The sequence below is a fragment of the Loxodonta africana genome, chromosome 18 (genome assembly GCF_030014295.1).
Source record: "Loxodonta africana isolate mLoxAfr1 chromosome 18, mLoxAfr1.hap2, whole genome shotgun sequence".
Taxonomy (NCBI): domain Eukaryota; kingdom Metazoa; phylum Chordata; class Mammalia; order Proboscidea; family Elephantidae; genus Loxodonta; species Loxodonta africana.
The window spans coordinates 55,830,294-55,843,685 of NC_087359.1; the positions used below are offsets into that span (position 1 = coordinate 55,830,294).

Consider the following 13,392-nt stretch of genomic DNA (forward strand, 5'->3'; position numbering starts at 1 on the left):
GAGAAGGAATAAATTCACAGTTGGAGAAGAGATAATCTGCCAGCTCCACTAACCTGGAGAGCTCAGGACAGAAGCACCTCCTGTCCAGGGATAAACGGTCCATGGACTTTGAATACCTTTCCCATCTGCATAGACCTGTGTGGGCCTGTTTCAGGCGAATAGGCCCTTGTTGGCAGACTGCAACTGTTTCAGCTGTGCGGTGAAGAGGTGGGTGTTTGATGTTTGACACAGCTTTGCTTATTAAATAGGGTCCGTGCCTACCCACATCAGGGGCCTAAGGACTGGTGGCTCCACTCACGTCACCCAGACACCCGCAACAGGGGCCCAAGGATAACTGGTACCCACCAGTCCTTACAACCAAAAATATTGGATACCCATGGTCCGTCTGCAGAACCCACCCACCTGTGTGCTCAAGGGAACAGGGATACGCTTTCCTCACAGACACTTGGGGGATGGTTGTCAGCCCTCTGCCTTGTTCAGAGTGTGACCCCCTTCTGCAACCAGATACCTGTACGTACACCAATCACCCCTGCACCTCTAAGATTCTAGGACAGAGCCTGTACCACACACTTGATAGTCAACTACCTGGACACCTGAGCTGAACCCATACAAGAAGAGTGAATGGACTCCTAGGCTGATATACCTGACAACAGCTCTAGCCATCTGGTGACAGGACGTTAGAGCCGAAAAGGCGAAAATAATCAAGCTAGCTCGCTCAAGCAACCTATTTGGGCATATCAAAACAAAACAAAGCAAGAAGCTAGGATACAGTAAGCAAACATAAGATATACTAATACAATAACTTAGAGATGCCTCAGAGACAACAGCCCATATCATATCACATAAAGAAGCAGACAATGATCGCTCTCAAAACAAAAAATGCAGGGATCTTCTAAATGAAGGTGCCTTCCTGGAATCACCAGATGCAGAATACAAAAGATTAATATACAGAACTCTTCAAGACATCAGGAACAAGATCAGGAAGGAGATCAGGCAATAATGCAGAACAAGCCAAGGAACACACAGATAAGCAGTTAAAGAAATTAAAAAGGTTATTCAGGAACATAACAAAAAAATTTAATAAGCTGCAAGAATCCGTAGAGAGTCAACAATCAGAAATTCAGAAGATTAACAATAAAATTACAGAATTAGACAATGCAATAGAAAGTCAGAGGAGCAGAATTGTGGAACTGGAAGACAGAATTAGTGAGATTGAAGATAAAACACTTGGCACCAATATATATGAAGAAAAATCAGATAAAAGGATTTTAAAAAATGAAGAAATCCTAAGAATCATGTGGGACTCCATCAAGAGAAATAACCTATGAGTGATTGGAGTACCAGAACAGGGAAGGATAACAGAGAATATAGAGAGAATTGTTGAAGATTTGTTGGCAGAAAACTTCCCTGATATCATGAAAGGTGAGAAGATATCTATCCAAGATACTCATCATCAAACTCTACGTAAGGTGGATCTTAAAAGTCACCAAGACAACCTATGATCAAACTTGCCAAAACCAACAATAAAGAGAGAATTTTAAGAGCGGCTAGGGATAAACGGAAAGTCACCTACAGAGAACAGTCAATAAGAATTAGCTCGGACTACTCAGCAGGAACCATGCAGGCAAAAAAACAATGAGATGACTTATCTAAAGCATTGAAGGAAAAAAAATTGCCAGCCAAGAATCATATATCCAGCATAGCTGTGTCTCATGTATGAAGGTGAAATTAGGACATTTCCAGATAAACAGAACTTTAGGGAATTTGTAAAAACCAAACCAAAACTACAAGAAATACTAAAGGGAGTTCTCTGGTTAGAAAATCAAAAATATCTGATATCAACCCAAGACTAGAACACAGGACAGACCAACCAGATGTCAACCTAGATAGGGAAATCATAAAAATAAATAAAGATTAAAAAATGCTCAAAACAGTGAAACAATAATGTCATTATGTAAAAGAAGACAACATTAAAACAAGAAATGTAGTCATAGATCTTTCATATGGAGAGGAAGATAAGGGGATACAAAGAAATAAAAATTAGATTTGAACTGAGAAAAGCAGAGGTAAATATTAAGGTAACCACAAAGACAACTAACAATCCTACTCATCAAAATAAAATATGAGAAAAAAATAGAGACTCAGCAGAAACAAAATCAATAACAACGAATAAGAGGAAAAGACAATATATAAACTACTCAGCACAAAAAATTAAGTGGGAAAAAGAAACAGTCGATAAAACACAAAAAAAAAGACACCAAAATGACAGCACTAAACTCATACCTATCCATAATTACACTGATTATAAATGGACTAAATGCACCAATAAAGTGACAGAGAGTGGCAGAATGGATGAAAAAACACAATGCGTCTATATGCTGCCTACAAGAGACACACCTTAAGCTTAGAGACACAAACAAACTAAAACTCAAAGGATGGAAAAATATATATCAAGCAAGCAACAATCAAAAAAGAGCAGGAGTGGCAATATTAATTTCTGACAAAATAGACTTTAAAGTTAAATCCACCACAAAAGATAAGGAAGGACGCTATGTAATGATTAAAGGGACAGTATACTAGGAGGATATAACCTTATCGAATATTTATGCAACCAGTGACAGGGCTGCAAGATACATAAAACAAACTTTAACAGCATTGAAAAGTGAGATAGACAGCTCCACAATTATAGTAGGAGACTTCAACACCCCGCTTTTGGTGAAGGACAGAATATCCAGAAAAAAGCTTAATAAGGATATGGAAGATCTAAATGCCACAGTCAACCAAATTGACCTCATAGACATATACAGAACACCCCACCCAACAGCAGCCAAGTATACTTTCTTTTCTAGTGCACATAGAACAGTCTCTAGAATAGACCACATATTAGGTCATAAAGCAAGAGCAAAACCCAAAACATCGAAATATTACGGAGTATCTTCTCTGACCATAAGGGCATAAAGGTAGAAATCAACAACAGAAAAAGCAGGGAAAAGAAATCAAACACTTGGAAACTGAAAATACCCTGCTCAAAAACGACTGGGTTATAGAAGACATTAAGGATGGAATAAAGAAATTCATAGTATCCAATGAGAATGAAAATACTTACTATCAGAACCTTTGGGACACAGCTAAAGCAGTCCTCAGAGGTCAATTTATATCAATAAATGCACACATACAAAAAAAAGGAAAGGGCTAAAATCAAAGAATTATCCCTATAACTTGAACACATACAAAGAAAGCAACAAAAGAAACCCTCAGACACTAGAAGAAAGGAAATAATAAAAATGAGAGCAAAACTAAATGAAATAGAAAACAGAAAAACAATTGAAAGAGTTAACAAGACCAAAAGCTGGTTCTTTGAAAAAATTAACAAAATTGATAAGCCATTGGCCAAAGTTACAAAAGAAAAACAGGAGAGAGGAAGCAAATAATCCAAATAAGAAATGAGATGGGCGACATCACAACAGACCAAACTGAGGTTAAAAGAATCATATCAGACTACTATGAAAAATGGTACTCTAACAAATTTGAAAACCTAGAAGGAATGGATAAATGTCTAGATACACACTACCTACCTAAACTAACACAAGCAGAGGTAGAACAACTAAATAAGCACATAAAAAAAGAAGAGATTGAAAAGATAATTTAAAAACTCCCAACAACAACAACAAAAAAGCCCAGGCCTGGATGGCTTCACTGCAGAGTTCTACCAAACTTTCAGAGACGAGTTAACACCACTACTACTAAAGGTATTTCAGAGCATAGAAAAGGATGGAATACTCCCAAACTCATTCTGTGAAGCCAGCATATCCCTGATACCAAAACCAGGTAAAGACACCACAAGAAAAGAAAATTACAGACCTATATCCCCCTGAACAGAGATGTAAAAATCCTCAACAAAATTCTAACCAATAGAATTCAATAACATATCAAAAAAATAATTCACCATGACCAAGTGGGATTCATACCAGGTATGCAGAAATGGTTCAACATTAGAAAAACAATTAATGTAATCCATCATATAAATAAAACAAAAGACAAGAACCACATGATCTTATCAATTGATGCAGAAAAGGCATTTGACAAAGTTCACCACCCATTCATGATAAAAACTCTCATCAAAATAGGAATAGAAGGAAAATTCCTCAACATAATAAAGGGCATTTCTACAAAGCCAACAGCCAACATCATCCTAAATGGAGAGTCTGGAAGCATTCCCCTTGAGAACGGGAACTAGACAAGGATGCCCTTTATCACCACTCTTGTTCAACATCGTGCTAGAGGTCCTAGCCAGAGCAATTACGTTAGATAAAGATATTAAAGGGCATCCAGATTGGTAAGGAAGAAGTAAAAGTATCTCTATTTGCAGATGACATGATCTTATACACAGAAAATCCTAAAGAATCCTCAAGAAAACTACTGAAACCAATAGAAGAGTTCAGCAGAGAATCAGGATACAAGATAAACATACAAAACTCAGTTGGATTCCTCCACCCCAACAAAAAGAACATCGAAGAGGAAATCACCAAATCAATACTATTTACAGTAGCCCCCAAGAAGATAAAATACTTAGGAATAAATCTTACCAGAGATGTAAAAGACCTATACAAAGAAAGCTACAAGACACTACTGCAAGAAACCAAAAGAGACCTACACAAGTGGAAAAGCATACATTGCTCATGGATGGGAAGACTCAACATTGTGTAAACATCTATTCTACCCAAAGCGATCTATAGATACAATGCAATCCTGATATAAAGTCCAGTGACATTTTTTAATGAGACGGAGAAACAAATCCAACTTCGTATGAAAAGGGAAGAGGCCCCACGTAAATAAAGCATTACTGAAAAAGATGAACAAAGTGGCAGGCCTCACACTACCTGATTTTAGAACCTATTATACCGCCACAGTAGTCGAGAAAGCCTGGTACTGGTACAACAGATACATAGGTCAATGGAACAGAATTGAGAATCCAGATGTAAACTCATCCACTTATGAGCAGTTGATATTTGACAAAGGCCCCAAAGCAGTTAAATGGGGAAAAGACAGTCTCTTTAACAACTGGTGCTGGCATAACCGTATATCCATCTACAAAAAAATGAAACAAGACCCATACCTCACACCATGCACAAAAACAAACTCAAAATGGATCAAAGACCTAAACATAAAATTTAAAACGATAAAGATCATGGAAGAAAAAATAGGGACAACGCTAGGAGCCCTAATACATGGCATAAACAGTATACAAAACATTACTAACAATGCACAAACACCAGAAGACAAACTAGATAACTGGGAGCTCCTAAAAATCAAACACCTATGCTCATCCAAAGACTTCACCAAAAGAGTAAAAAGTTTACCTACAGACTGGGAAAAAGTTTTTAGCTATGACATTTCTGGTCAGCATCTGATCTCTAAAATCTACATGACACTGCAAAAATTCAAGTACAGAAAAGTAACCCAATTAAAAAATAGGCAAAGGATATGAACAGGCACTTCACTAAGGAAGACATTCAGGTAGCTAACAGATACATGAGGAAATGCTCACGATCATTAGCCATTAGAGAAATGCAAATCAAAACTACAATGAGATTCTATCTCACTCCAACAGGGCTGACACATATCCAAAAAACACAAAATAATAAATGTAGGAGAGGTTGTGGAGAGACTGGAACACTTATACACTGCTGGTGGGAATGTAAAATGGTACAACCACTTTGGAAATCAATTCGGGGCTTCCTTAAAAAGGTAGAAATAGAACTACCACATGATCCAGCAATCCAACTCCTTGGAATATATCCGAGAGAAATAAGAGCCTTTACACAAACAGATATATGCACACCCATGTTCATTGCAGCACTGTTATACGATAACAAAAAGATGGATGCAACCAAGGTGCCCATCAGCGGATGAATGGATAAGTTAATTATAGTGTATTCAGACAGCGGAATACTACACATGGATAAAGAACAACGATCAATCTGTGAAACATTTCGTAACGTGGAGGAATCTGGAAGGCATTATGCTTAGTGAAATTAGTCAGTTGCAAAAGGATAAATATTGTATGAGACCACTATTATAAGAACTTGAGAAATAGTTTAAACAGAGAAGAAAATATTCTTTGATGGCTACGAGAGTGCGGAGGGAAAGGGAGAGGGGTTTTCACTAATTAGATAGTAGACAAGAACTATTTTAGGTGAAGGGAAAGACAGCACACAATACAGGGGATGTCAGCACAACTGGACCAAACCAAATGCAAAGAAGTTTCCTGATTAAACTGAATGCTTCGAAGGCCAGTGTAGCAGGGGTAGGGGTTTGGGGATCATGGCTTCAGGGGACATGTAAGTCAATTGGCAAAATAAAATCTATTAAGAAAACATTCTGCATCCCACTTTGAAGAGTGGCGTCTGGGGTCTTAAACGCTAGCAAGCGGCCATCTAAGATGCATCAATGAGTCTCAACCTACCTGGATCCAAGGAGAACGCAGAACACCAAACTCACAAGGTAATTAGGAGCCCAAGAGACAGAAAGGGCTACATGAACTAGAGACTACATCATCCTGAGACCAGAAGAACTAGATGGTCCCCAGCCACAACCGATGACTGCCCTGACAGGGAACACAACAGAGAACCCCTGATGGAGCAGGAAAACAGTGGGTTGCAGACCCCAAATTCTCATAAAAAGACCAGACTTAATGGCCTGACTGAGACTAGAAGGACCCTGGCGGTCAGGGTCCCCAAACCTTCTGTTGGCGCAGGACAGGAACCATTCCCAAAGCCAGTTCTTCAGACAGGGTTCGGACTGGACTATGGGATAGAAAATGATACTGGTGAGGAGTGAACTTCTTGGATCAAGTAGACACATGAGACTATGTGGGCAGCTCCTGTCTGGATGGGAGATAAGAGGACAGAGGGGGTCAGAAGCTGGCCAAATGGACACGAAAATAGAGAGTGGAAAGAAGGAGTGTGCTGTCTCATTAAGGGATAGAGCAACTAGGAGTATATAGCAAGGCGTGTATAAGTTTTTGTATGAGAGACTATTTGTAAACTTTCACTGAAAGCACAATAAAAATTGAAAAAATACAAATTAGGATTAAAGAGCATACGTGTTGGAAGGGTGGTGATTGTAATTCAAGTGTTTAAGATCTTCAGAAAGAAGATAAAAATATTGCTTAACTTTCAACTCTGATGAGTCACAAATACACGTTAAAATATCTAGGGTAACCATTGAAAGAATAGAAATAGAGCCTGATAACTTTCAAACTAATAGAGGCAAAAAAAAAAAAAAAAAGTGAGAAAAAAGAACAGGAAAAATTAACCAAGAACACTGAAAAGTTGGGACAAATAGCACATATTACAATGGTAAAAATAAACCCAGATAGATTAGTAATTACATTGAATGCAAACAGGATAAAAATTGTCAAACCAGATTAAATAAAGAATACAGATATGTGCTATTTACAAGTAATACCTAAGCAAAGGACATAGAAAAGTTGAAAAGATTTAACAGACAAATTCTGACAATCTGGGATGACCTTGACCCAATGTCAGGACCTGTAGTGTCTCAGCGACGGGCTCTCCTTCCTGCAAGGGCTGAGTTGTTTTCCACCCACCTTTAATTCCTGGATTTAGCTATTCAGGATTCTAGACCAAAGTGTAGTGCCACATCCAAGACAGGCCTTGGGTTCCAGCTTTTATCACCTACCCCTACAAGGCAGTGAGAAGCTGCCCTCAGCCTCATGGCTACCTCTGCCAGACCAACAGAAGCCTCTGAGACCAAAGTAGGAGCTGGGCTCACCCTGCTGATATTGAAATGCCACTGGCATACCTTCAGCATCATAGCAACCTGCAAGCTACCATATTATGACAAACTGACAGATGGGTAGTGGCAACGCACATTGAAGAACTGTATGCCTAAATACAGTATCTTCCAGCTAATATATACGCCGATTGGCACACTTTTACAAATGATGTTTTTCGCATAAAATATAGGGAGAAACAGGTGAAAAGGTGCATGAGAATAAGAGGACTATTAGCTTGTGCAGTTTAACCTTTATAAGACACTCAAAATTTGTGAAATTTCGGATTTCTTAGGTTGAGTCAGTCTGGGTATTTATAAATGAGAGAGGAGGTGGCACTTATAAATTCAGACAGAATACTGATTAAATATAAAGTGTTTTCACTCGATCCCTTATCTGAAGATTTTTATGTTACTAAACAGGATGAAAGGTCTTCCCCCCACCTGTTAATTGATCATTAGTGTCTAATCCAGTGTCACCACTTCCTGTGGATAATCTGTAAATACTGGTTAAGTTCCATTCAGCTGGTTTCTGTTTAATAAAGTTACTTGTGAAAAAACCAAACCAAACCCATTGCCATCGAGTTGATTCCGACTCATAGTGACCCTATAGGACAGGGTAGAACTGCCCCATACGGTTTCCCAAGGAGCACCTGGCAGGTTCAAACTGCCAACATTTTGGTTAGCAGCCATAACTCTTAACCACTGTGCCACCAGGGCTCCTTTATAATAGTATCCAAATGATGCCTTATACTAAGGTTGCTTTGCTGCCATGATTTTATAAATTATTGAGTTCAGAATCTTCTGTAATTCCCAGTGTAGTATTCTTTTTGGACCCAAGGGCCATTTAAAAGTGAGTGTCTTAATTTACCAGCCTATAGGGATTTTCTAATTATCTTTTTGCTCTTGATTTCTAACTTAATCTCATTTGGTCAGAGGATATACTCTGTGTGATTACAGTCCTTAGAAATTTGTTCAGTTTCCATTATGTACATGTTTTGTTTATACATAAAAATAATTTACATTCGGTATTCTACACAAGTCCCTTCAGTCAAGTTTACCAAACCTATTGCTTTTCAACTTTGCCGCATGAGAACTTCTAACCTGAAATTGAGGAAGAAAGAAAGAATAAATACTTTATCCATAAGTAGAACTACTTTCTCCACATGCCTGAGAAATTAGAGGCACAGAGCTTAATTTAACAGAGTTAACGCTAATTGCGTGCTAGTGTCACCGTCTGGGCTTTTTTCTCCAGCGAAACATATCATTTGTGGATTTATTTCTTTAGGAGCCTTATTATGTACGTTGCATCAAACCCAATGACAAGAAATCCCCACAGATATTTGATGATGAACGCTGCCGACATCAAGTGGAATATCTTGGCCTCCTGGAAAACGTGAGGGTGCGTCGGGCAGGATTTGCCTTCCGCCAGACGTATGAGAAGTTTCTTCACAGGTGAGCATAGCCTAAGCACGGAAACCTAAAAGTACACTGAAAATTACATAGTCCTGCTCATAAACCACCACACAGCACCACACAGTCCTCCCCACATACAACCCCACACCAGTACATGTTAGGTGATCAATAAACATTTGTTGAATGAACAAAAGAGTTGAGGAGTATGAAATCGTTTCCCAAAATTAACAGGAGTCCCTGTCTCCCTGGTTTATGGACCGTGGGGCAAAGTTAATTGTTTTGGGTGGACATGTGTGTGGATTTGGCATCACGTCTGGATTGGAATCCTGGCTGTACCACTCATTCACTACCTGATCTTTGACCCTATTTCTATATCTGTAAAATGAATATAACAACACCGACTTCATAAGGCTGTCGTTGTAAGGATTAAATTAACTCAAGTAAAAATCCTAAGTGCGTGGCACATAATAGATGCCCAATTAATGCTGCTTGTCATTATTGGTATTACTAATTATAATAATAATAAGATATTAAGGCTCTGAAATTATTCTACTTCTGGCTTTGCCATCTCTTAGCTGTGTGACCTTGGGCAAATCACATAAACTTTTCATCCTTCAGTTTTCTCATGTGTAAACTGAAGATAATAATAGTAACTACTTCATACTTGTTTGGACAGAACAAGGGGATACTGATTGGTTTAAAGTCAGGAAAGGTGTGCGTCAGGGTTGTATTCTTTTGCCATGCCTGTTTAATCTGTATGCTGAACAAATAATATGAGAAGCTGGACTATATGAAGAAGAACGGGGCATCAGGATTGGAGGAAGACTCATTAACAACCTGCTTTATGCAGATGACACAACCTTGCTTGCTGAAAGTGAAGAGGACTTGAAGCACTTACTAATGAAGACCAAAGACCACAGCCTTCAGTATGGATTACACCTCAACATAAGGAAAACAAAAATCTTCACAACTGGACCAATGAGCAACATTATGATAAACGGAGAAAAGATTGAGGTTGTCAAGGATTTCATTTTACTTGGATCCACAATCAACAGCCATGGAAGCAGCAGTCAAGAAATCAAAAGATGCATTGCATTGGGCAAATGTGCTGCAAAGGACCTCTTCAAAGTGTTGAAGAGCAAAGATGTCACCCTGAAGACTAAGGTGCACCTGACCCAAGCCATGGTATTTTCAGTCGCATCATATGCATGTGAAAGCTGGACAGTGAATAAGGAAGACTGAAGAAGACTTGACGCCTTTGAACTGTGGTGTTGGTGGAAAATATTGAATATACCATGGACTGCCAAAAGAACGAACATATCTGTCTTGGAAGAAGTGCGGCCAGAATGCTCCTTAGAGGCAAGGAGGGCGAGACTGCATCTTACGTACTTTGGACATGTTGTCAGAAGGGATCGGTCCCTGGAGAAGGACATCATGCTTGGCAGAGTACAGGGTCAGCAGAAAAGAGGAAGACCCTCAACGAGGTGGATTGACACAGTGGCTGCAACAATGAGCTCAAGCATAACAACGATTGTAAGGATGGCACAGGACCGGGCAGTGTTTCGTTCTGTTGTGCATAGGGTCGCTATGAGTCGGAACCAACTCGACGGCACCTAACAACAACAACAACTTCATAGGCTTGCTGGAGGATTGAGATGTATGTATATAGACTTTTTTATAAGTGTGTGTATATATATATATATTTAGAATAGTACCTGGCATATAGTAAGCACTCCACAAATGTTAGATGTCATTGCTGCTGTTACTTTATTGTTAATAATGATAGCTGACAACTGGGAATCAGAAGAGCAATATTTTAAATTCCACTTGTTCATTTATCAATAAAAAATATTTTTTGAACATTTCCTATGTTCTAGACTACAGATTACAACAAAAAAATGAATAAAATATAAACCACAAAAATGCAGAAAACTAAAATCCTTTAGATTAGTTTAGTCAGGAAAGAAATCGGTGGAGATAACAATGACGGGAAGGAGCCAGCCTTACAAAGATCAGAGGAAAGAGCTTGTGGGGAGAGGGAGCAGTGGGGGAAAAGGCTCTATTGCAGTAACAAGTGTGGAATTTAGGTACCAAAAGTAGTTCAGTGTGGCTGGAGGATGGTGAATGACACGGAAATGACATGAGATGAGATCAGAGAGATGGATGGTGCCAAATCATTTTCAACTTTGTGGTCAAATTAAACAGTTTAGATTTTGGCTAAGTGTGATAGGAAACCATTGGAGAGTTTTAAGCAGGGAGTGACACAGTCTTATGGATGTTTTAAACAGTCCACTGTGGCCACTGTGTGGGGAGGAAGCAAGGAGACATTTAGGATGCTGTTGCAAGAATCCAGGAGAGAAGGCTTGATCATAGTGCCTTGAACAAGGTGATTATAGTAGATGTGAGAGTCGTGATGATTCAGGATATGTTTTAGGGGCAGAGTTAACAAGACATGCTCATGAATTGGATGTCGTGAGAGAGGAGTAGAAAGGAATAAAGGACAAGAGTAAATTTTGACTTAAGCATCTGGGTGAAGGTAGTACCATTTACTGAGATAAGGAAGATTGGGTAAGAGCAGTTTGGGGTGGGGAGCAAGGAACTTGGGAGAGATAAAGTCAAGATTTTTCTCTCAACTCTGTTGTTTGAAATGCCTCCCAAACATCTAAGTAGAAGTATTACGTAAGTTGTTAGATATACATACCTGGAGTTCTGCGAAGAAGCTCAGGCTGGAAATAGAGATTTGGGCGTCGTTAGTATACAGATTATATAGAAAATTCTAGGACTAGATAGAAAAGAAGAAGAGGCTCATGCCAATGTTTAGATTTGTTGTCTGACATGAAGCAACCAGCAGAGAGAACAGAAGGAACAATTATCGAAGTAGAAGAAAAACCAGAAGAGGGTTATGTCAGAAAAGCCAAAAAAAAAAATGGCATTTTAAGAAGAAAAATGTGGTTACCTTATCAGATATTGCTGTGTGATCAAGTAAGATAAAGGCAGAAGCTTGACTGTTGGATTTGGCAACATAGAGGTCAGAGGAGAAAGGGCAGACCAGAGCCTGATTTGAGCAGGATTAAAAAGTGAAGTAAGTGAGGAGTTGGATACCTATGGACAAGAATTTTGGCCCTGAATGAGAGCGGAGAGAAATGGAAGCAGCTGGAGTGGGATGTGAGGTCAGGAGATCCTAGAAAATGTTTGTATGCAGGTGGGGATGATTCAGAACAGAGGGAGAAACGGATGATGCAGAAGAGGGAGATAGATCATTGTAATAGCAACGTCCTTGAGAATTCAAGAAGGGGTGGAATCCAAGCATAAGTGGAAGGTTTGTCATCTCTACATAGGAGCAGGGACACTTCACCCATGGCAACAAGATAAAAGGCAGAGGCTATGAGGGAGGCTTGGAGATTCACTGATGGCTGAGATGGTCCTGCTTAAATACTTCTGTTTTCTCAGTTAAGAGGGAGGCAAGAGCATGAGCTGAGATGAGGGTTGGGAGAAGTGATGTAGGAGGTTTGAGGAGAAATGAGAACACTCATTTTGGAGAGTGGGAAAGCATAGGTTTGAGTAATAGGATTGCCGGGAAGAACTGAGTGCCCATTTGAGATTTGTGGTTTTAAATGTAAGGTGAGACAAGCCAGCATTATTGGGTTTTCTCCACCAGTGTAGAGCTCCTTGTGTGCAAAAGTGAAAGAGATTGCAATCCAAAAATGATGAAAGTACAGAAGTGTTTTTAAAACCTGCTAAATGGAGCCTCAGAATGAATAGTCGGGAAAATTCAAATTTAATTTTATATTGATCAAAATATTGTGCTCATAATTGACCATTTTCCTTGTTGAATGCACAGCCTTTAAAACTGGCTTTTCTTTTTTATTGAGGCTGTATCATAAGAAATGTTTTCATGAGTAAGAGATGTATTCAATTCTGAGTCTTGATTTCAAACACTGTCAAATTATATCATTAGGAAGTTTTCTAGGCTTGTTAGAACTCATGGAATTGATTCTAGCAATTGCTCAATCACAGAATTTGTTTCTGTGTTGGCACCTATAGAAATCAGCAGAAGTTTAAACATTAGTTTAAGCAAGGTAAGGATGAGTAAGTATAGAATGGGACCGTACTGAGAATATATTATCATGAGATAAAATGGTAGCCATGAGGAGTAGTTGAGACAGTTACAAGCTTGAT

At 39.0% G+C, this 13,392-nt stretch overlaps 1 protein-coding gene across 7 annotated transcripts in view; it reads left to right on the plus strand.

The window, feature by feature from the left end:
• MYO1D (myosin ID) overlaps positions 1-13,392 on the plus strand; it is a 348,824-nt gene that overhangs the window by 141,018 nt on the left and 194,414 nt on the right. For all 7 annotated transcript variants that reach the window (XM_010594224.3, XM_010594223.3, XM_023553473.2 and 4 more), the window contains exon 15: positions 9,086-9,252. In XM_010594224.3, coding sequence (XP_010592526.1) covers positions 9,086-9,252 — 167 coding nt within the window. The remainder of the gene's footprint in view (positions 1-9,085; positions 9,253-13,392) is intronic.